The sequence below is a fragment of the Sus scrofa genome, chromosome 3, assembly GCF_054392235.1.
Source record: "Sus scrofa isolate SSC_HxYL_T2T_F1_AM1 chromosome 3, Sscrofa_HxYL_maternal_Yorkshire_Landrace_v2.0, whole genome shotgun sequence".
Classification (NCBI taxonomy): Eukaryota; Metazoa; Chordata; class Mammalia; order Artiodactyla; family Suidae; genus Sus; species Sus scrofa.
The window spans coordinates 29647362-29671968 of record NC_139385.1 but is presented as its reverse complement, the minus strand read 5'-3'; the positions used below and the strand labels follow the sequence as shown (position 1 = coordinate 29671968).

At 49.2% G+C, this 24607-nt stretch overlaps 1 protein-coding gene across 8 annotated transcripts in view; it reads left to right on the top strand.

Moving 5' to 3' along the window:
• The window catches only part of EEF2K (eukaryotic elongation factor 2 kinase), a 93074-nt gene that overhangs the window by 61418 nt on the left and 7049 nt on the right, over positions 1-24607 (top strand). For 5 of the 8 annotated variants that reach the window (XR_014840593.1, XR_014840594.1, XM_003124551.7 and 2 more), the window contains exons 11-16: positions 720-787; positions 4964-5041; positions 5982-6044; positions 7811-7945; positions 8109-8297; positions 19018-19142. Coding sequence is in view for 3 of the 8 variants with exons in the window: in XM_003124551.7 (XP_003124599.5) it covers positions 720-787; positions 4964-5041; positions 5982-6044; positions 7811-7945; positions 8109-8297; positions 19018-19142 (658 nt within the window). In the remaining 5 variants the exon portion in view is untranslated. Of the gene's footprint in view, positions 1-719; positions 1907-3300; positions 3927-4963; positions 5042-5981; positions 6346-7049; positions 7946-8108; positions 8549-9912; positions 10273-19017; positions 19143-24607 lie in introns of those variants that run through there. The other 3 variants (XR_014840596.1, XR_014840595.1, XR_014840597.1) reach the window with 3 other exon arrangements.

Below are 24607 nucleotides of genomic sequence, written 5' to 3'. Positions count from 1 at the left end.
GGCAAAAATTCTAAATAAAATATTAACAAATAAAGACTAGTATCTTAGAAGAATAGGCTGTCCCAGCCAAATAGGGTTTTTCAGGAATCTGAAGGTTGTTCAGTGTTCAGAAACCAATTAACATCGTATGAATGGGTCAGAGGAGAAAGGGGGGAATCGTTATTTCTGAAGGTAAAAGTGACCAGGTTTGCTCATGGTATGAGCAGGGGTCTGCAGGAGAGAGGGGAGAGGGGAGGCAAGGCCGACTCCAGGATTTTGATCTGAAGAACCAGCAGGACACTGTGGCCATTATTTAGCTGGAGGAGGCCTTGGGTGGGGGGGCAGGAAAGGATTTTAGTGTCAGCTTTTTTTTTTTTTTTTTTTTTTTTGCTTTGTACGGCCACATCTGTGGCATATGGAGATTCCCAGGCTAGGGGTCGAATCGGAGCGACAGCTGCAGGCCTACACCACAGCCACAGCAACGCGGGATCCAGCCCGCATCTGCAAACTACACCACAGTTCATGGCAATGCCGGATCCGTAACTCACTGAGCGAGGCCAGGGATCGAACCTGCATCCTCGTAGAGACAACATTGGATTCTTAACCCACTGAGCCACAATGGGAACTCCTCTTTATAAATTTAAAATAAAGAAGGCTGGGAGTTGGGGAGGCGGTGGGTGGGTCTTGTGACCTATTCCAGTGGCAGAGCTGGGACCTTACTCGGTTTCCTCCCTGCCCAGATTGGCCTGTGTTCAGCGACCTGGATAACGTGGCACCTCGAGACCCTGACCATCTGGACAACCACCGGGTGAGTGGGGTGGACTCCGTCCCCCCGGGCATGGAGGCTGAGTCCTCAGATTTGGAGCTGGGCAGCCCAGTCTGCTCTGGCATGGGCAGGAAGGCACAGGCAGGAGAATCCCAGCCTCCTGCCCAGGCCAGCGTTTGCTCTGGGAAGAGCTGGGTCCATTCCAGTTCCCAGAGGTGGTTAGAGCAGAGGGACTCTGAAGCAGCAACAGCATGACCTTCTGATAAATGCTGGGCCCGGCCCCAGGTTTGGTTTGGCCCCATGCATGGGGATACCTGTCATGGGGGTAGAGGGGCCTATGCTGAGTCTCCGATGGGTAAGTTACAGCACAGGCAGCTATGATGCTCGAAGGTTAGATACACAGAACAGGTTTCCTGCAGCCTCTACGTTGCTCAGTGGTAAGAGGCTGTAGCTGATATATTTGCATTCAGATAAACATGTATTACAGTGTCAAATTAAAATTCTTTTTTTTTTTAGGGCTGTACACACAGCACATGGAACTTTCTAGGCTAGGGGTCGAATCGGAGCTGCAGTTGCTGACCTATGCTACAGCCACAGCCACACCAGATCTGAGCTGCATTTTCAACCTACAGGCCAGATCCTTAACCCACCGAGTGGGGCCAGAGATGGAGCCCGAGTACTCATGGACACTAGTCAGGTTCATTACCACTAAGCCACAATGGGAACTCCTCAAATTAAAAATTGATTGGATTTTTTTTTTTTTCTTTTTACGGTCGCACTTGCAGCCCATGGAAGCTCCCAGGCCAGGGGTCGAATTGGAGGTCAGCTGCAGGCCTATGCCATAGCCACAGCAATACAGGATTCGAGCCACATCTGTGACGCATGCCACAGCTTGCAGCAACACCGTATCCGTAACTCACCAAGTGAGGCCATGGAGCAAACCTGAACCGTCAGGGAGACAACATCAGGTCCTTAACCCACCAGGCAACAATGGGAATTCCTGATTGGATTTTTTTTTTTTTGTCTTTTTGCTTTTTCTAGGGCCGCTCCCGTGGCATACGGAGGTTCCCAGGCTAGGGGTCTACTCGGAGCTGTACCCACCGGCCTACGCCAGAGCCACAGCAACACGGGATCCAAGCCGCGTCGTCGACCTACACCACAGCTCACGGCAATGCTGGATCCTTAACCCACTGAGCAAGGCCAGGGATCCAACCCGCAACCTCATGGTTCCTAGTTGGATTTGTTTCTGCTGAGCCACAATGAGAACTCCCAGTAGTGCTCTCTTTATCCCTGATTTAGAGTTGGGGAAACTGAGGCACAGAAAGGCAAGCTCATGGTCACCCAGTGATGGAGCCAGGGTTCAAACCTAGGCCATACGGGAGTTCTCTTGTGACTCAGGGGTTAAGGATCTGGTGGTGTCACTGCAGTGGCTCTGGTTACTGCTGTGGCATGGGTCCAATCCCTGGCCTGGGAATTTCTACATATCTTGGGTACCACCAAAAAAGAAAACAGAAAGAAGAAGAAAACCCAGGCCATCCTGGCCTCAAACCCACCCTCTGTGTTGCTATCCTTTGCTTCTTTTTTCTTTTATCTTTTTTCTGGGGGGGGGCACTTCATGGCATATGGAGTTCCCTGGCTCCTGGGTCAGGGATCAGATCCAAGCGGCAGTTGCAGCCTACGCCGCAGCAACATCGAATCCTTAACCCACTGTGTGGGGCTGGGAATCGAACCTGCATCCCAGGGCTCCAGGGTTGCCACCAATCCCACTGCGCCACAGCAGGACCTCCTGCTGTCCTTTCTTTTGATTTTCCAGCATTTCTCAGATGAGTGTTGCTCCCCATTTCTGAGATGAGGACGCTGAGGTCTGGAAAGATCGGCTGCCTGGCCCAGGGCCCAGAGCTGGGGTCTGAGTGAGGCTCTCTGTTGCTCAGCTTGAGAGTGGTTCCCAGGGATCCGACTTGGGACCCAAGGTCATGCAGAGAGTGGGTGTGAGGAGGAGGTTGCCCGGAGCTTTGGGGTATGGCTTGTGATCCGATTTCAGAAACAGCCTTTCACTCAGCACACTGCATACTTCAGTTTGGTTGTAAAATTATAACCTGTAGATTATACCTCAATTTAAAAATTGAAATGGTAAAAAAAAAAAAAAAAAAAAATGAAACAGCCATTTGGCTCACACAGAGGCCTGGGGGAAGACTGTAGGAAGCCTGTGATGCTTCTAGAAACCAGGGCCTGGCGCCTCTTTAGGTTAATGTAGCTTCTTGGGGTGGAACAGATTCCTGGCCAGACCACAGGCCAAGGATTCCACTATGTGTGTTTCATGGCTCCCATCTGTCTAGAGACTATTCCAGGTTTTACAGTTAAGGTAGTGATACCAAGCTTCTTATAACAATATGTTGATTTAAGTAAAATAAAATGGTTTATTGAAAGAAAAAATAGTAAAAGAGAGGTATGAATTCATGAAAGGGTCTTTTTTTGGGGGGTTGCCACACCCGCAGCAGGCAGAAGTTCCCAGGCCAGGGATTGAACCCAAGCCACAGCTGTAACCAGAGCCACAGCAGTGATGACACTGGATCCTTAACCCGCTGAGCTGTGAGGCAACTCCATGAAAGGGGTTTTATCTGGTAAGGGAAGTGAATGGGATAGGGAGGAACTCATAAGTCTAAATTTGGGGATTGGAAAAAATAAAAGTAAAAAAGATTAAAAAAATTTTTTAAATAAAAAATAATAAAATAATAAATTTGGGGATGGAAATGCCAAAGTCCAATATAAAATGTGGTTGTGATGCTCATTGTACAACTATAAATATAATAAAAGTCACTGAGTAATAAAAATAAAAAATAAATAAATAAGAAATCTAAATTTTAACAACAATGTTTTATTAATTCCTTCTAGAAATAAAAGATCTGAAGTAAGTAAGGCCCAATGTTAAAATGTGGCAGGAGTTCCCTGGTGACCCAGTGGGTTAAGGATCCAGCGTTGTTGTCCCTGTTGTGGCTTGCGTTTCTGCTGCGGCACAGGTTCAGTCCCTAGCCCCAGAACTTCTGCATGCCATGGAGTGGCCCAAAAAACCCCACAAGAGTTGACAGAGCCCACTAACAGGTGCACAGGAGTTCATTTTAGGCTTCTCTGTTCCCATTTGTGTGTTTGAAATATTTCTTAGTAAAAGAAAAAAAAAAGAAAAGCATTAGCTAAATAGTTTTGCAAGTGACAAGCAGATATGGCCAGAACTTAACATTGGCAGACAAATGACGATGTATTAGAGATAAATTATACCAGATTTGGAGTTCCCTGTTGGCCTAGTGGTTAAGGATTGGATTGTCACTGCCGTGGCTCTGGTTTGATCTGTGGCCAGGGAGCTTCTGCATGCCGCAGGTGCAGCCAAAAAAAAAAAGCAAATAAGTAAATAAATTATACTAGATTCATTTTTACACAGAACTCAGATCTAGAAGAATAAAAAATATGCCCAAATGGGGAGTTCCCATCGTGGTGCAGCAGAAACGAACCTGACCAGGAACCATGAAGTTGAGGATTTGATCCCTGGCCTCGCACAATGGGTTAAGGATCCGGTGTTGCCGTGAGCTGTGGTGTAGATCACAGACATGACTCAGATCCCATGTTGCTGTGGCTGTGGCATAGGCTGGCATCTGTAGCTCTGATTGGACCCGTAGCCTGGGAACCTCCATATGCCGCCAGTGCAGCCCTAAAAAAAAGAAAAAATGCCCAAATGATGTGTGCAGTTTGGGTAGAGGGCTTAATTGTAGTCAATAATTGTTCCCAGTGCTACATTTGTATCCATGGGTCATATCTTTGAACCAGCCTTTGTTTTTCTGCCTGTGAAATGGGTGAGTCCCTCTTAATAAGAGCGCCTACTACAATCCATCCTCTGAGTGTGACAGCTCATTTCATCCTCAGAGTCCTCTGAAGTAGGTGCTGTCATAAATCCCCGCAGCTAAGGAAGCGGAAGCTCAGAGAGGCTAAGCAACTGTCCAAGGTCATGGCCGGCAAGTCACAAAGCTCGGACTGGAGCCTTGGCGGTCTGGCTCCAGAGCCCAGGTCCTCCGCCACTCCCTTGTTCCCCAGCCAGCAGGGGTAGGAGGAAGAGGATGCCAAGTGAGGGTTTGGGACAAAGGAGAGAAAGCAAAAGGTGGCGATTCCAGGTACAACTACCACCAGAAACGCAGAGGACCCCTGAGACCCCTGGCCATCTTTTCTCCACAGGACTCTGAGAACAGTGGGGACAGCGGATACCCCAGTGAGAAGCGGGGTGAACTGGATGATCCATATCCCCAGGAACATGTAAGGCACCCCCAGGAAGTGAGAAGAGTCCCCTGTGGCCCAGTTGTCCACAAGGATGGAGAGCTGGGGGGGGGGGGAATGCAGTGAGTGGGTGGTAAGAGCATAGAGTCAATTAATAAAGAATTCATTTCATAGCACTGAGAACGATGTCCAGTTCCTTATGATGGAACATGATAATGGGAGGAAAAAGTATGTATACAGGTGTGTGTAACTGGGTCCCCAGGCTGTACAGTGGAAAAAAAAATGGGGGAAATAAGAAAAAAAAAAAAGAAATCATTTCAGATAAAGATAAATGCAGGGCAGAAGATAAAACAGCATACTCTGGACCAGGGAGTTTAGTAAGGGGACAAGCCTTGGGGATCAGGCCCGAGGTTGAAAATGGCAGGTATGTCTCAGGATGAAGCTGGGACCGCTGGTTGTGAAGCAGAGAGGGTGCTAGGTAATGGGCCAAAATGGTGCTGGTGTCGGCGGGAGGGCCCAGCTCAAAGGCACAGGATTCTGGCAGTCCCTCGGGAGGGCCCCAGGAGCGGGGGGGTCTCAGGCAGTGTTGGCCATTTAGAGGTTTCGCCAAGTACCGAAATGAAGCAAGAGCATCAAGGCCAGTCTTGCTGGGAGCCTCTGTTCTCAGCTTTGTTGCTGCAGTGATGGGGATGGGAACTTTGGCTAAGGGACAGACGTGGCTCAGTTTTCTTGGCACCTGTCTGCCGGGATCCTGTGCCTTTGAGTCTGTTCCATCTGAGCCCATGGTGAGAATGGGAGGACAGCTGTGGCCATCCCAGCCTGTTGGTCCTGCCTGTTACCCAGCATCCTCTCTGCTTGGCAGACAAAGGTGCCAGCTTCCCTTGGTTCTATGAGGAGGGTCCCCTGGGAGGGCTGGACTAGTTCCCTCGGAGGGAAGAAGGACTGCTCTTTGAATCACTCTAATCTCTGCCTCCATCAGGGCCACTCGAATGGTAACCGGAAGTACGAGTCGGATGAAGACAGCCTGGGCAGCGTCGGACGGGTAATGCGCCCCCAGCAATCCTTGCCTTGGCTGCTACACTCTTGCTTTTTGCAGGCTCTGTTTCTCCCCCTCCTCTATGTCACATCACTACTGCCTGCCCAGGCACCTCCCCATCTCCTAATGGAAGATTTTTTGCAAAGGAGCCAATCCCCTCTGCAAATACTTTTTTTCTTTTTCTTTTTTTTTTTTTTTGTATTTTTAGGGCCACACCTGTGGCATATGGAGGTTCCCAGGCTAAGGGTCCAATCGGAGCTACAGCTGCCAGCCTACACCAGAGTCACAGCAGTGCAGGATCCGAGTGGTGTCTGCAACCTACACCACAGCTCACGGCAACGCCAGATCCTTAACCCACTGAGCAAGGCCAGGGATCGAACCTGCAACCTCATGGTTCCTCGTCGGATTCGTTAACCACTGCGCCACGACAGGAACTCCCTGCAAATACTTTTGAGCTCCTGCCCTGGGCGGGGTGCTGGAGGAATGGGGCGGGGGCGGTGGGGGTGTACTGGAGAAGAACAGGATGGCCCCTCCTGGAGGCCACAGCTCACATGTTAAATGCTGCCCATCTGGGTCTTTTTAGGGCCACATTAGGATCATTATCATTAGGCAGGTGGGGGAAGACCAGCTTCCAGAACACTCTTCTCTGGCTGACTCTGAACCACCCTCTGGCCTTTGCTAAGGCGAACCTCCCCACTGCAAAATCTTTCTTCCCCCCTGGTTGTATCTCCGCAAAGCTGTCTGCTCTTCCAGGCTGGACTCCAGTGGCACCTCCTCCAGGAGCCTTCCCTCATCACCAGGGGAGACTTGACTCTCACTGCTTCCAGAACACAGATTATTTACCACCTGGTAATTTTTTTACCATGTGGTATTTTCTTTTCTTTTCTTTTTGCCTTTTTTTTTAACCCCCGCTAGGGCCACACCATGGCATATGGAGGTTCCCAGACTAGGGGTCTAATTGGAGCTGTAGCCACCGGCCTTCGCCAGGGCCACAGCAACGTGGGATCCGAGCCATGTCTGCAACCTACACCTCAGCTCATGGCAATGCCAGATCCTTAACCCACTGAGCAAGGCCAGGGATCGAACTGGCCACCTTGTGGTTCCTAGTCAGATTCATTAGCCACGGAGCCACGATGGGAACTCCATACCATGCAGTATTTTTTTTAATCAGGTCAAGGCTGCAGTGTGGCATGGAGCAGGGTCATTCAACCATAGCACCACTTTGTCGTGGGGACTGCCCTGTGCATTGCAGGATGTTTAACATGCGTGCATGTGTGCTCGCACACAGGTACGCACAGGGCCTCCTGGCTCTGTCCTGAGAGGACTTTGGACAAGGGTGTGTTTAGCTGGGAGACAGGGTGTGTTTACTAAACTCATCCCCTGAAACACCCCGTAGACACACAGGGAAAGCATAGTGAAGTTGCTTCCAGGTCTGAAGTCAGCCTCTTCTGGTGCCTTGTGTGGGGAGCCGGCAAAGGAGCAGCTCAGGGCCCAGCCTCCCCGACCCAGGTCCGGTTGATGACCGAGGGGACTATTCTTTGAACCACTGCAGTGCGCGGTGCTAGCCTCTGTGTCCGGTGGCTGCCACATTCCCTCAGTGCCCACGAGCTGGCAGAATATGCGTGACTAGAAATGGGACCATGCTTGTCCAAGAAAACTTGACGCCCCATGGGTTGCACCCCCTAACATGCCAGGCCGGCTGGGGGGGGTGCATCCATCCCCAGCCCCTCGCTTCTCTGGCCTGCAAATGCCTGGTCCTCCCGTCCCTGCAGGTCTGCGTGGAGAAGTGGAACCTCTTCAACGCCTCCCGCCTCCACCTGCCCAGGCCTTCGGCTGTGGCCCTCGAAGTGCAGAGGCTCAACGCTCTGGACTTTGAGAAGAAAATCGGGAAGTCCATTTTGGGAAAGGTATGGGGATGCCCTCTCTGCCCTCACCCCGCGCCTCCTCCACGAATCGCTCCCCCCCCCCGCCCCTGCCTCGTCCCCCACAGGCTGGCCTGGGAGTGGGGAGCAGGGAGGGGTGCCCCTGTGGCATCCAGGCAGCCAGGCCCACCCGCCGTCTGTGTGGCAGGTCCACCTGGCCATGGTGCGCTACCACGAGGGCGGGCGCTTCTGCGAGAAGGACGAGGAGTGGGACCGGGAGTCGGCCGTCTTCCACCTGGAGCACGCGGCCAACCTGGGCGAGCTGGAGGCCATCGTGGGCCTGGGACTCATGTACTCACAGCTGCCTCACCACATCCTGGCCGACGTCTCTCTGGAGGTGAGAGGGGCAGGGACTCAGTCTATCCTTCCCCCTCCCTTCCCTGGGTTTATGCCCCAGAAATTTCCCAAGCATCAGTTTGGGGCCAGACAGTTCCAAGTGAGTTGAAACGGGTAGAATTGGTCTCTGGTGGGAGTTCCCACTGTGGCTCAGCGGTAAGGAACCCGACTAGTATCCATGAGGATGTGGGTTCCATCCCTGGCCCCACTCAGTGGGTTAAGGGTCCGGCATGGCCATGAGCTGTGGTGTAGGTTGTAGATGTGGCCTGGATGCCACGTTGCTGTGGCTGCAGTGTGGGCCAGCAGCTGAAGCTCCGATTGGACCCCTAGCCTGGGAAACTTCCATATGCCACGAGTATGGCCCTAAAAAAAAAGAATTGCTCTCTGTCCTTGGGGAGTGAGTAGAAGGGGACAGTCACGTTTCCAGCAGCTGTGACATGGTGTGACGGGAGAAGCAGGAGGCCTTAACACACGAGGACGGGCCTTTGCTGGGGTTTCCTGATTGTCAGTTCCAGCTCTATCCCTAGTGGCTAAAACAGACCTGGCACATGGTAGATGTTCAGCGTTCACTTGCAGAAAGAATGAATAAAGTGGTTTCTAAGGTAAATCTGAAGGCGGAGCGGAGGCAGCCGGGCAGAGGGAGCTCTCAGGCCCAGATCCAGAGGAGACAGACAGGATGGGGCTCAGGGAACAGGGTGCTATCAGTGTAGCTGGATCGAGGGCATGAGGAGATGGTACAGAAGGAGGCTGCAGGGTGGCCTGGGCAGGACGTGGGTGTGATGGGAACCCGTGAAGGTGTCTGCTCCCTTTACTTCCCTGGTCTGTGGGCACAGAGAGCGGGACCTGACAAGGCCTAGGGAGTGCCATCCTTTCCTTGGAGGAGGCTCTGTCCCATCCCCCCCATCCCATGGACCAGTCTGGTGGCTCCATGAGCCTGGGCTTGACGTGGGCACAGGCACCAGGCCTCCATGTGGGCCTGGCCATGGCCCAGCAGGTCAGGGGTCTCAGGCTGGAAGAGGGAGTGGGAAGGCACCCGAAAGTCCTTTATTTATTTAACTTTTAAAATAGGTAATACAAGGAGTTCCCATGTGGCTCAGAGGTAACAAACCTGACTAGTATCCATGAGAATGTAGGTTCAATCCCAGCCCTGCTCAGTAGGTTAAGGATCTGGCGTTGCCATGAGCTGTGGTGTAGGTCGCCGGTGTGGCTTGGATCTGGCGTTGCTGAGGCTGTGGCGTAGGCCAGAAGCTGCAGCTCCGATTTGACCCCTAGCCTGGGAGCTTCCGTACGCTATGAGTGCAGCCCTAAAGAAAGCCAAAAAAAAAATTAAAAAAAAAGGTAAGGCAAGAGTTCTCTTGTGGCCCAGTGGGTTAAGGATCCAGTGTTTTCACTGCTGTGACTCCGATCATTGCTGTGGTGAGAGTTCAGTTCCTGGCCTGGGAACTTCCACATGCTATGGCACAGCCAAAACTTTTTTTGAAATAAAAATAAAATAGGGGAGTTCCCATCGTGGCACAGTGGAACCCAGTCCAACTAGGAACCATGAGGTTGTGGGTTCGATCCCTGGCCTTACGCAGTGGGTTAAGGACCTGGCATTGCCGTGAGCTGTGGTATAGGTTGCAGACGTGGCTCGGATCCCGAGTTGCTGTGGCTGTGGCGTAGGACAGCAGCTACAGCTCTAATGGGACTTCTAGCCTGGGTGCAGCCCTAAAAAAAAAAGACAAAAAAAACCAAAAAATAAATAAATAAATAAAATAGGAATTCCCATTGTGGCTCAGCAGTAACAAACCTGATTAGTATCCATGAGAGCTCAGGTTTGATCCCTGGCCTCACTCAGTGGGTTAAGGATCTGGTGTGGCTGTGACTGTGGTGTAGGCTGGCAGCTGCAGCTCCGATTTGACCCCTAGCCTGGGACCTTCCATATGCTGCAGATGTAGCCCTAAAAAGCAAAAAAAATGAAAAAATAAAAAATAAAATAGGCAATATTCACGTGTAAAAATTCATTAATATACAAAGGTTTACAGGGGTTCCTGTTGTGGCTCAGTGGTAATGAACCCAATTAGTGTCCATGAGGACGCAGGTTTGATCCCTGGCCCCGCTCAGCAGTTAAGGCTCTGGTGTTGCCATGAGCTGTGGCATAGGCCAGCAGCTCCAGTTCGACCCCTAGCCTGGGAACCTCCATATGCTGCAGGTGCAGCCCCTAAATAAATAAATAAACAAGTAATAAAGTTTACAGTGAAAAAAAAAAATCCCCCTTCTCATTCTCCCCATAACTATTCTTAGTTTCTCACATGTGATTCCAAGAAGGCATTCATTCCCTAGGGCTGCCATAACTAATAACCGCACACCGGGTGGTTTAAAACAACAGAAATTCATTCTCTCACAGTTCTGGAGGCCAGAAGTCCAAAGTCAAGGTGTTGGCAGGGCCGGGCCATGGTTTTCTAGCTTCTCATGGTCATGAGCAGTCTCAGGCGCTCCTTTGTTCATAGGCACATCACTCCAACCTCTGTTTCCATCTTTTTTTTTTTTTGCTTTTTGGGGCTGCACCCGAGGCATGTGGAGGTTCCCAGGCTAGGGGTCAAATCGAAACTACAGCTGCCGGCCTACACCACAGCCACAGCCACACCAGATCCAAGCCACGTCTGCGACCTACACCATAGGTCTTGGCAATGCTGGATCCTTAACCCACTGAGTGAGGCCAGGGATCAAACCCGAAACCTCATGGTTCCTAGTCGGATTCATTTCCGTTGTGCTACGACGGGAACTCCAAACCTCTGTTTCTGTCTCCACATGGCTTATCTCTGTGTTTCTGTGTCTCTGTGTATTTTTTATCTTTAATTTTTTTTGGCTGCACCCACAGTATATGGAAGTTCCCTGGCTTGGGATTGAGCCTGTGCCACGGCAGCGACCCAAGCCACAGCAGTGACAATGCTGGATCCTTAACTGCTAGGTCACCAGGGAACTCCTTGTATCTCTCTCTCTCTCTCTTTTTTTTTTTTTTAAAGTTCTTATTTATTAATAATGGTTGGAGTTCCTGCTGTGGTGCAACAGGATCAGTGGCATCTCTGGAGCTCTGGGACACAGGTTTGATCCCTTGGCCCAGCACATTAGGTTAATGATCTGCTGTTACCGAAGCTGTGGTGTAAGTCACAACTGCAGCTTGGGTCTGATCTCTGGCTCGGGAATGCCATATGCCACAGGGTGGCCAAAAAAGAAAAAAAGAATTGTTAAAGTGTCTCTTTTCTTATAAAGATACCAGTCTGGGAGCATCCATTGCGGTGCAGTGGAAACAAATCCAACTAAGAAACATGACGTTGCAGGTTCAATCCCTGGTGTCACTTAGTGTGTTAAGGATACAGCATTGCCATAAGCTGTGGCGTAGGTCACAGATGAGGCTTGAATCCTGTATGGCTGTGGCTGTGGTGTAGGCCGTCCACTACAGCTCTGATTAGACACCTAGCCTGGGAACCTCCAGACCAAAAAAAAAAAAAAGACACCAGGAATAAATAAATAGGAATTTATTTATTTATTTATTGTCTTTTTGCCTTTTCTAGGGCTGCTCCCGCCGCATATGGAGGTTCCCAGGCTAGGGGTTGAATCCGAGCTGTAGCCACTGGTCTACGCCACAGCCACAGCAACGCCAGATCCAAGCCTCGTCTTCGACCTACACCACAGCTCATGGCAATGCCGGGTCCTTAACCCTCTGAGCAAGTCCAGGGATCGAACCCGCAACCTCATGATTCCTAGGCAGACTCATTAACCACTGCACCACAATGGGAACTCCCGGTCCTACGGAATTTAGGGCCTACTCTACTCCGGTATGACCTTATCTTTTTTTTTTTTTGTTTGTTTTTGTCTTTTTGCCATTTCTTGGGCCGCTCCTGCGGCATATGGAGGTTCCTTATCTTAAATAATTACTTCTGTCTGTTTGTAAGGACTCTGTTTCCAGATCAGGTCACATTTTGAAGTTCTGAGATACGCTATTGGGGGGGGGGACTCTTCAACCCAGTGCAGAGTTCTTATGACAGTGCAAAATATATTTTCTTATTTTCACCCTCTTCCCCCCCTCCAAAGTTAGCATGCCACACGCACCCACTGGGACCCTGCTTTTTCCCTCTGTTCTGTAGAAACCGTGTCTTCATTCTTGTCCACAGCTGAGAACATTCCACTGTATACATAGGACATAGTTTGTCCATCCTGTGCCCTGTGGATGGAGACTTGGGTTGGTTCCCTTCTTATGATATCTCAAAAATTGCTGCAGTGATTAGACTTATGCATGTTAAGATGAACTATTTTTATAGGTCATGAAGGTAGACTCTCGGCAGTTTCATATGGTTGGGTCTGATACATCCTTTACCATGTGGTCAGGGACAACTTACAGCCTTTTTTTTTTTTTTTTTTTTTTTTTTTTGGCTACATCCACCCTGGAAATTCCTGGACCAGGGATCGAACCTCTGCCACAACTGTAGTGACATCAGATCCTTAACCTGCTGTGCCACAGGGGGATCTCCTATGTTTTAGGTGGTAAGGGGCAGGCTTGGTTGGAGGAGGAGATTTTGACAGGTGGATGATTTGTGCCTCTTTCTTCCATCGCTCCTTGAGGTCTGGACGGAATAAATGTCATTTCGCCTGGGGTGTGCTGGCAAATGCTTAGCAACTGGCTCTTGTGGGTGGGGAGGGAATGTATACTCCTATGTAAGTTGATTATACATTTACTGATGCAGTGAATGTGGAGCATACGGTTGAGAAACAACAACAAAAAATACCCTGTTGTGAATTCTCTGTAGTCAGCTGATCCTCATAGAATTCTTTTGCTAACTCTTGTGGAACTCCTTATCTTTAGCCCTCTTCTCCTTGCAATTGATGGAGGCGTGAAGGTCTAAATATAGATATTGATTGATCCTTTCACTTACTTTAGTGAATAAAATGAAAGTGAAATAAGCAAGTCCTTTGTCTGAGCTGCAGCCTCATTTATTTGCTGCTGAGGTGAGCTGCTTCTTTGCTGAATCAGATGATAGTTTTATTTATTTATTTTTGGCTGTGCCCACAGCATGCGGAAGTTCCAGAGCCAGGGATTGAACCTGCGCCATAGCTGCGACCTGAGACACAGTATGGACAATGCTAGATCCTTAACCTACTGAGCCACCAAGGAACTCCAGACGATAGTTTTGTTTGTTTGTCTTCTGTCTTTTTAGGGCCACACCTGCAGCATATGGAGGTTCCCAGGCCAGTGGCCCAATTGGAGCTGTAGCCGCTGGCGGCCTGCGCCACAGTCACAGCAGCTCTGGATCTGAGCCGCGTCTGTGACCTGCACCACAGCTTATGGCAATGCTGGATCCCACGGAGGGGGGGCCAGGGATTGAACCTGTGTCCTCATGGATGCTAGTTGGGTTCACTAACTGCTGAGCCACCACGGGAACTCCTGTTTGTTTTCTGTTTTTTGGTCTTTTTAGGGCTGCACTGTAAAAGGGGTCAAATTGGAGCTGTAGCTGCCACAGCCACAGTAATTCCAGATCCAAGCTGTATGTTTGACCTACACCCAATGCCAGATCCTTAACCTACTGAGTGGAGCCAGGGATCCATCCTCATGGATATTAGTCGGGTTCTTAACCACTGAGTCACACAACAGGAACTCCCAGATGATAGTTTTAAATACCAAAAAATGTTTCTCCAGTTTCTTGTGCTAGTCACAGTGTAATAGCTACAGACATGGCACATGAAATTAATCTGCATTATTAATATTTTCATCTTCTCTGGTATAAATGCTCCAGGCTCTAATATGACATCACTGAGCATGACGTTGGGAGGAAACTCACAGCAGCACACCATTTTATAGCATTTCCAGGAGTTCCCATTCTGGCTTAGCGCTAATGAACCCGACTAATGTCCATGAGGATGCAGGTTTGATCCCTGGCCTCACTCAGTGGGTTAAGGATCACCCATTGCCTTGAGCTATGGTGTAGGTCACCGACATGGCTCGGATCCTGCGTTGCTGTGGCTGTGGGGTTCCCTTAGCCTAGGAACTTCCATATGCTTCAGTGTGGCCCTAAAAAGCAAAACATGAAAATAAAAATTATAGCATTTCCATTGTGCAGATTCCATAGACCAGTGGTTCTCAGCCAGTCATTTTGCCCCCTCCTTCTCCAGGGGACACTTGGCAGTGTCTGGAGACCTTTTTGTTTGTCACAACTCTGGGAGTGTGACTAGCCTCTAGTGGATAGAGGCCAGGGATGCTGCCAGACATCCTACAAGGCACAGGGCAGTGCCCACAACACAGAATTGTCTGGTCTAAAATGTCAGTAGTGGAGTTCCCGTCATGGCTCAGTGGTTAACGAATCTGACTAGGAACCATGAGGTTGCGGGTTCGATCCCTGGCCTCGATCAGTGGGTTAAGGATCTGGTGTTACCGTGAGCTGTGGTGTAGGTCGCAGACTCGGCTCAGATCCCAAGTTGCTGTGGCTCTGGCTATAGCTCCGATTGGACCCCTAGCCTGGGAACCTCCGTATGCCTAGAAAAAGGCAAAAAAAAAAAAAAAAGACATAAAATGTCAGTAGTGCCAAGGTTGAGAAGCCCTGCAGTGGATATAAATAGCCTCAAGAGCATGGATAGCAGTAAAATATAGTAAAATAATTGGGAGGTAGTGAGCTTTGGGTATTTGTTCAGCCTTTCATTTAATTGTGAGTTTACATAATTTAATTTTTTTTTGTCTTTTTAGGGCCGCACCTGCAGCATATGGAGGTTCCCAGACTAGGGGTTGAATTGGAGCTGTAGCTGCCGGCCTACACCACAGCCACAGCAACACAGGATCCGAGCTGCGTCTGTGACCTACACCACAGCTCACGGCAGTGTTGGATCCTTAACCCACTGAGTAAGGCCAAGGATTGAACCTGAGTCCTCATGGATACTAGTCAGATTCATTTTCGCTGAGCCAGGACGGGACACTCCAATAATTTAATTTTTAATAATGGCTGTGATTTACCACTGGCTTGCTTTTACATCAGTTCTCACAAGCCTGTGGAGCCACCTCTAGGGTACCCACCACATTCAGCTTGTTCCCTCAACATCTGCCACAGAGCCTGGCTCAGAGCGGACACTCAGAAGGGACTGAGGCCTGATAAAGGAGGGCCAGGGTCCAGGATGAGTGCTGAGGGGCCAGGACCAGGGCAGACCCCTTCTCTCTGAGACTCCCTGGCAACTCTCCTTATGAGCTCAGGCTGTTTACACCAGCCACACCCGAGGACCTGTCTAAAGGGAGGTAGAAGCTATTTCTGCTTTCTCATCTGCAGGTGTCCCAAAGACCTTTCCCTCCAGGACAGACTCTGGCAGCAAGGAAAACCATGGCCAAGTGCCCTGAAAAGCTGCTGGCCCCTCTCCTATGTTCCTGAAAGTCCCCATTCTTTGCGCCTTTCCCTGTTGTCTTGCTAAAGACTTTCATTCATCCGGCACATGCTCTGGGGGCACCATCCTAGATTCTTATTCAAAACAGTAACCTTTTGGAGTTCCCGTGGTGGCTCAGTGGTTAACCAACCCAACTAGTATCCATGAGGACGTGGGTTCGATCCCTGGCCTCACTCAGTGGGTTAAGGATCTGGCATTTCGGTGAGTTGTGGTGTAGGTCACAGATGCAGCTCGGATCTGGCGCTGCTGTGGCTGTGGCATAGGCCAGTGGCTACAGCTCCAATTAGACTCCTAGCCTGGGAACCTCCATACGCCATGGGTACAGCCCTAAAAAGACAAAAGACTGGAAAAAAAAAAGAAAAAACCCAGCAACCTTTTCAGATGGGGAAGGATGGCATAGAGATAACAAATGACAAATGGAAACATTTCCAAAAGAAGTAAAAATAGGAGTTTCCAAAAGAAGTAAAAATAGCAGTGGTTGACGAATCTGACTAAGAACCATGAGGTTGCGGGTTCGGTCCCTGCCCTTGATCAGTGGGTTAACGATCCGGCGTTGCTGTGAGCTGTGGTGTAGGTTGCAGACGCGGCTCGGATCCCGCGTTGCTGTGGCTCTGGTGTAGGCTGGTGGCTGCAGCTCGGATTCAACCCCTAGCCTGGGAACCTCCATATGCTGCAGGAGCGGCCCAAGAAATAGGAAAAAGGCAAAAAAAAAAAAAAAAAAAAAAAAAGAAAGAAAAATAACTAACCTTTATTGAGCACTTCCTGTGCCAAGCATTGTTCTTAAGTGCTGAGGGGTGGAGAATATGATGGGGAATGTGAGCCAGAGTGACTGGAAAGGCCTCTTGTTATTAGAACACTGAGTCCAGCTGCAAGGGAGGCTGGGAAATGTAGTTTTTAGCTGGTCAGCCATGTGCCAGGAAAAATATAATGGGGGAGAATGGACATGGGAAGCAGCTGATCATCCCTGCCACACTTCTGAAGCCTGAAGGTTGAGAATGGCCTCATCTGCTGATAGAAGGGCTTTGGATTTGTGTCTTGAGTGAGACAGAAGGGCCTGGAGCAGCTTTGAAAGGGTCATGTGACCTGACTCTTGGGCTCAAAAGGTATCTTTCTGGATGGATCTTGGGGAAACAGAATGGAAACATGTGGGAATGTACAGTGTTGCAGCCCTGAAACAGCCCCTAAAAAGGCTAAACAGAGAGTTTTATGTGACCCAGCAGTGCGCTCCTAGGAATATATGCTCCCCCAGATAAAAAGGTATATCCACACAGAAACTTGTATGCACATGTTCATGGTGGCAGTGTTCTTTTAATAGCCAAAATGTGGAAACAACCCAAATGTCCATCCCCTGATGTCTGATGGACAGATAAACAAAATGTGGAGTTCCTGCTGTGGCACTGCAGGTTAAGGATCTGTGTTGTCTCTGCAGTGGTGCAGGTTCAATTCCCGGCACAGTGGGTTAAGGATCTAGCATTGCTGCAGGCTGTGGCGTAGGTCCTCAGCTGCAACTCAGATTCAATCCCCGGCCAGGAACTTCCATACGCTATGGGTGCAGCCAAAAGCAAGGGGTGGGGTATGATCAGACAATGGAACATTATTTGGCCATAAAAAGAATGGAACACTTGGAGTTCCCGTCGTGGCTCAGCGGTTAACGAATCCGACTAGGAACCATGAGGTTGCGGGTTCGATCCCTGGCCTTGCTCAGTGGGTTAACGATCCGGTGTTGCCGTGAGCTGTGGTGTAGGTCGCAGGTGTGGCTCAGATCCCGCATTGCTGTGGCTCTGGTGTAGGCCGGTGGCTATGACTCTGATGAGACCCCTAGCCTGGGAACCCCCATATGCCACGGGAGTGGCCCTAGAAAAGGCAAAAAGACCAAAAAAAAAAAAAAACAAACAACAGAACACTGGTAGAAACTGTGACATGAGTAAACCTTGAAAACCTTATGCCAAGTGAGAAAAGCCAGTCACAACAGGCCACGTGGTGTATGATTCTATTTATATAAATTGTCCAGAGTAGGAAAATCTCTAGAAATAGAAATATCAGTGGTTGCCTAGGGCTGGTTAGGATGGACCAATTGGGAGATAATAGTTAAGGGGCATGGTGTTTTGATTGCTTTTTGGCTTGATGAAAATATTCTGAAATCACCTATGGTGATAGTTGTACAATCTGTGGATCTGTAAATATACTAAAAGCTTTTGAGTTGTACACTTTATTTCTTAATTTATTTTTATTTATTTATTTTTTTACTTTTCTTAGGGCTGCACTCACGGTATATGGAGGTTCCCAGGCTAGGGGTCAAATGGGAGCTGTAGCCGCCGGCCTACACCACAGTCACAGCAATGCTGGATCCTTAACCCACTGAGCAAGGCCAGGGATCGAACCAGAAACCTCATGGTTCCCAGGTGGATTCATTTCCACTGAGCCACGACGGGGACTCCTTTTTATTTATTTTTAAATTATTTTTTGGGGCGTCACCCACGGCACATGGAAGTCCCCGAGCCAGGGATTAAACCCACACCACAGCAGTGACCCAAGCCACTGCAGTGACAACACCAAATACTTCACTCCCTGCAGCACAAAATAACTCAGAGTTGTACACTTTATTATTATTATTTTTTTAGGGCCACACCCACAGCATGTGGAAGTTCCCAGGCTAGGGGTTGAATCGTAGCTGCAGCTGCTGGCCTACACCACAGCAACAGCAAGGCCAGATCCAAGCTGCATCTTCGAGTGAATTGTGTGGTATATGAATTTTATCTCAATGAATCTGCTAAAAGATTTTAAAAGCATTGGAAGCAGGGAGCCCTGTTGGAGGTAAGAGATGATGTGGTCTCTGGAGGAATCAGAGCAGAGAGGGGAGAGCGAGCAGGAGTGAGCTGAGCTTCTGTTTCTTCCCGCCTGATGAGAGCCCAAGGAGCTCTTTGCAACGGGGTAAGCCCTGCTCTCTCAACCATGGGTGGTTCTATAGCAGCCCCAGTCCAGAGCTCTCGAAACGGTTCAAGAAATGGAGTTAACTGCTAGTATTCATAAGGACTCGGATTCGATCCCTGGCCTTGCACAGTGGGTTTAATGATCCAGTGATGCCATGAGCTGTGCTGTAGGTCCCAGACTCCGCTTGGATCCCGCATTGCTGTGGCAGGGGTGTAGGCTGGCAGCTACAGCTCCGATGAGACCCCTAGCCTGAGAACTTCCATAGGCTGCAGGTGCAGCCCTAAAAAGACAAAAAAGAAACGGGGTTAAAGTGGAGGAGTAAGGTTCTGGCACCCCTCCCATTCGTAAGCCTCATTTCCTTTTCTCTCCTCATCTTTGGTTTATATTCACAGGAGACAGAAGAGAATAAAACCAAAGGATTTGATTACTTACTGAAGGCAGCGGAAGCTGGCGACAGACAGTCCATGATTCTGGTGGCCCGAGCTTTTGACACCGGCCAGAACCTCAGCCCAGACAGGTACGGGGGCCACGGCTCACATGGAGCTGGTGGGAACCTGGGCTGCAGGTGGGTCAGGACGGACCTGTGGCTCCTGCAAGTACTACCCCAGTGATCTTGGGCTGGTAGTTTTACCCGCTTGGCCTCAGTTTCTCCCCTGTGTAAAATGGGAATGATTGCAGAACCTGCATCCTAGAGTGGTTGTGTGAGGATTACAGGAGGGCTAACTGACGTGGTCCTCATTGCTCCTGGCACATCAAGTGTGAGATAAATGGCATCTTAGCTGTTTTATATGAAGATTTGGTTGAGAAAGAGTCTGAAGGGTTATGCAGTGTCACGTCCACAGAGGTTGTACCTAAGTGTTAAAATTAGGGGTGATTGGGAGTTCCTGTTGTGACTCAGTGGTTAACAGATCTGACGAGGAACCACGAGATTTCGGGTTCGATCCCTGGCCTTTCTCAGTGGGTTAAGGATCCGGCATTGCCATGAGCTGTGGTGTAGGTCGCAGACGTGGCTCCGATCCCCCATTGCGGTGGCTCTGGCGTAGGCCGGTGGCTATAACTCTGATGAGACCCCTAGCCTGGGAACCCCCATATGCCACGGGAGCGGCCCTAGAAAATGCAAAAAGACAAGAAAAAAAAAAAAGAATTAGAGGTGATTTTAATGGCCTCTTCCTACTTTTTAAATTTTTACTATCTTTCACTTCTGAGAGGGAAGAGAGGGAATGAAGCAAGCTCCAGGGGAGTTCAGGCCTGGAGTGGGTTTCCCAGAGTGGGTTTGAGACTCCCGACGGCTGCCACTGCAGGTGCCCACAGCTTTTCAGTTCTCCTGATGGCAACTTCATCTCACCCCTTGGACTCGGCCAGTGGGAAGTCCCAGAGGTTCAGGAGCAGAGGATGGTTGGGGGAATTGAGCCATTAGCGGGACCCATCGATCACCTCCTGTGGTTCCCAGTGGATCTGGGCTCCCCCTGTGTTGTCCTCAAGCGCCTGTGACTTTCTGGAAGGGAGCATGGTAGGGCCATTTGTTGTCTAAACCCCCAGGGTTAGGGCAGCCTGGTGATTCCGTCTGTGGGTCAGGGTTGCATCTCCCTCTCACTGGGTTGAAAAGGAAAATCAGAACCGTGATCCTGTCGTATCAAGCTCCCAAGGTGTGAATACGGACATCCTGCCTGTGTTACATACCATGCAGACATTTGTCAGATACCTACTATGTAACAATAACACTCCCGTGTGTGTGTGTGTGTGTGTGTGTGTGTGTGTGTGTTTTAGGGCTGCACTCATAGCATATGGAAGTTCCCAGTCTAGGGGTCCAATCGGAGCTATAGCCGCCGGCCTACACCACAGCCCCAACAACACGGGATCTGAGGCAAGTCTGCAATCTATATACCACAGCTCACGGCAACGCTGGATCACTGACCTACCGAGCAAGGCCAGGGATCAAACCCGAATCCTCATGGATACTAGGACTCATTCCCACTGTGCCACAACGGGAACTCTCTGTCTCTCTTTTTTTTTTTTTTTTTTTTTTTGTTGTTGTTTTTAGGGCAGCATGTGGCACATAGAAGTTCCCAGGCTAGGAGCTACAGTTACCAGCCTCTGCCGCAGTCACAGCAACGTGGGATCTGAGCCGCATCTGCAGCCTATACCACAGCTCACGGCAATGCTGGATCCTTCACCCATGGAGCGAGGCCAGGGATTGAACTCGAATCCTCATGGATCCTAGTTGTGTTCATTAACCTCTGAGCCACAAAGAGAACTCCCTCCTATATTTGGATGTATGTGGATGACACCTTCATACCTGTGGTTTTATTTCACTGAGGACTAGAACGGAGGCGCGTGCATCTCTTTAGTCCCAGTGCTTATTAGTACAGGACCTGGCTCAGTAGTTGTTCGAATGAATGAATCTGCACCTCTCTTTAACACAGACAGGTCAGGTATTCAGGGACTCGTTTTATGGACGTGTTTGCTCTTGTACTGAAAACTGAGCGAGTTTGTCTCTAGTCAGGTAACCAGTAAGTGGCAGAGCCAAAACTTAGGTCTGCTCACCTCTCCTCTCCTTGGACTACACACTAACCTGCATCTTACGGGACTCAGAACTATACTGGCACGAGGGGAGGGTGAACAAAACAAACATTATGTCCGACTAAGTGCCAGCATGAATGGTGCCCGTTGAGTGCAGTGGGGAAACACCATACTTGTAGGGGGAGCTGGAGCTGGGCATTGAATATGTGTATCTGAGGCCCTTAAAAAAAAATCTTTGCTATTGAGTTCCCCTGTGGCTCAATGGGTTAAGAGTCAGACATAGTGTCTGTGAGGATGTGGGTTTGATCCCTGCCCTCATTCAGTGGGTTAAGGATCTAGCATTGCCACAAGCTGCAGCAGAGGTCCCCGATGTGGCTCGCATCTGGCGTTGCTGTGGCTGTGGCCTAGGCTGGCAGCTGCAGTTCCGATTCGACCCCTAGCCGGCGAACTCCCACATGCCATAGGTTCGGCCTTAGAGAAAAAAAATCTCTGCTATATGTGTGTTCTCTTCATGTGCTTCGCTAACCTTTTGTTTTCATTTGAGATGTGAGGTTTTCATTGCTGATTTGTAAGAATTTTTAATGTGTTAAGGCTATTAACTCTTTGGCTTCTGAGTTGGCTTTAAATTTTTAAATTTTTTTTTCAGAAATGACTACCATAGGTGTGGGGGGCAGGGAATAGCCCACACATCATATGATGACCATTGTTTATTGGGTTTGGAGACATGCTGGTTTCTAATATTTATGTGTCAACATTTTCCTTTATAGTTTCTTCTGTAGTCATTTTATTTCTTTCCTCCTATCTTTTTTCCTTCCTTTCTTTCTTCCTTCTGTTCTTTCTTTCTTTCTTCCATCCCACGGCATATGAAGTTCCTAGACTAGGGATCAGATCCAAGCCAAAGCTTCAACCTAAGCCACAGCTGCTACAACACCGGGTCCTTAACCCACTGTGCCGGGCTGGGGATCGAACCTGCATCCCAGTGCTCGCAAAACGCTGCCGATCTCATTGTGCCACATCAGAAACTTCTGTAGTCATTTTCTTATTCGCCTTCCTCATTTCAAGCTGCTCCAGCTTTTTTAATTGAGGGTCAGCTATGGGTAAGACTCAGACTTGCATTTAAGGAGTTTTGACCCTCTCAGAAGTTACCATCTAATGGAGAAGGAAAAGTCACTGTAAATTCCCAGGCGAGAAGGACCCACTCACCCCTGGGTGTGGAGTTGGGTGGGGGTTGGGGGAGAGAGTAGGCTCTTTCCCTTCTTTTCCATTTCATGTTTTGGGGGCAGTTCTGTCTGGCTCTTCAAGACCGAGGAGGGTCACAGCTGAAAGGGGTGAGATCACCTCGTTTAATGGATTCCAGCCCACTGGTAAAACCCTAGTTGGTTGATGTGTCATGAGTAATTTTCAAACGACTTTTCCTTTTTTTTTTTTTTTTTTTTTTTTTTTTTTTGCTATTTCTTGGGCCGCTCCCGTGGCATATGGAGGTTCCCAGGCTAGGGGTCAAATGGGCCTACGCCAGAGCCACAGCAACACCAGATCCAAGCCGAGTCTGCAACCTACACCGCAGCTCATGGCAACACCGGATCCTTAACCCACTGAGCAAGGGCAGGGACCGAACCCGTAACCTCATGGTTCCTAGTCGGATTCGTTAACCACTGCGCCACGACAGGAACTCCACGACTTTCCTTTTTTATAAAATAAAATGGAGTCAATAATATCTTCTGGGAGTTCCCGTTGTGGCTCAGAGGAAATGAACCTGACTAGCATCCATGAGGACACAGGTTCGATCCCTGGCCTCACTCAGTGGGTTAAGGATCTGGCATTGCCATCAGCCGTGGTGTAGGTTGCATAGGTCAGCAGCTACAGCTCCAATTAGACCCCTAGCCTGGGAACCTCCATATGCTGCAGGTGCAGCCCTAAAAAGACAGTAATAATAATAATAATAATATCTTCTGACACCATCCCAGCCAGCCAGCCACTTGTTTACATTTATTCATTCAGCAGACACTTGGGGGGAGTTCCCATTGTGTTGCAGCAGCAACAAACCTAGCTAGTAACCATGAGGATGCAGATTCGATCCCTGGCCTCACTCAGTGGGTTAAGGATCTGGCATTGCTGTGGCTGTGGTGTAGATGTCAGCTGCAGCTCCAATTCGACCCCTAGCCTGGGAACTTACATATGCTACAGGTGTGACCCTAAAAAAAAAAAAAAAAAAAAAAACATGTTGGGGGAGCTCCCAGGTGGCCTAGTGGTTAGGATTCGGCACTGTACCACTGAGGCCCAGGGTCAGTCCCTGGTCTGGGAACTGAGATCTCACCTCAAGCCACTGCACCTCATGGGAAAAACAAAACAACACACACACACCCACACCCACCCACCCACCCACATACACACACATAGATATTTGGAGTAAGGCTTGCTCTTTGCCCGGCCCTGGGGTTATGGAAGGCAAGTTCATGTGCCCGACCCATAGTGAGCCCAGACAAACAGAAATATTGAAGTTTGGAGCAGAGAAAGGTTTATTGCAGGGCCATGCAAGGAGATGGATGGGCTTGAGCCCCCCAAACCCAAACTCCCCAAAGGGTTTCAGCAAAGCATTTTTAAAGGCAAGATAAGCGTTCCTGCTGCAGTGCAGGGGGTTAGGAATCTGACTGCAGCGGCTTGGGTTGCTGCAGAGGTGCAGGTTCGACCTCTGGCCTGGAAACTTCCATATGCTGCAGATGCACTTAAAAAAAAAAAGTATGGAAAAAATAATAAAGGCGAGGTGAGGGAGAGATGTGGTTGGTTGTTGCAGACTCCTTGGTTTTGGAAGCCTTTGTTCTTGCAACTCTTCATTAGATCAGGTCATGATGTTCCTGTAAACCTCTGGCAAGACGAATGTTATTCTCTGTTCTGTGACTTTTTCTCTATATGAAGAGAAAAATGTTATGCCCTTGAAAGTCAGAGCCTTGAGAATGGGTCATCTTATATATTTCAGGCTATAAGTAACATTCTTAACTTAAAGCTATAGAATACAGGAGTTCCCGTAGTGGCGCAGCGGAAACGAATCTGACTAGGAACCATGAGGTTGCGGGTTCAATCCCTGGCCTCGGTCAGTGGGTTAAGGATCTGGTGTTGCCATGAGCTGTGGTGTAGGTCTCAGACGCGGCTCAGATCTGGCATTGCTGTGGCTCTGGTGTAGGCTGGCAGCTATAGCTACAATTCAACCCCTAGCCTGGGAACCTCCATATGCTGCTGGTGCAGCCCTAAAAGGACAAAAAACAAAAACAAAAACAAAAACAAAAAAAACAAAAAAAAAACTATAGAATAAAAAAGTTAAAGTTAAAAAAAAAAACCAAACAGATGTAATATGAAGTCAGATTTGTGCTCTCATACTGGGAATGCAGCCGTGAATTAAACAGACAAGGTCCCTGCCTTCTTGGGGCTTACATTCTAGTCGGGGAAACCATAATTAACAAGTGAATA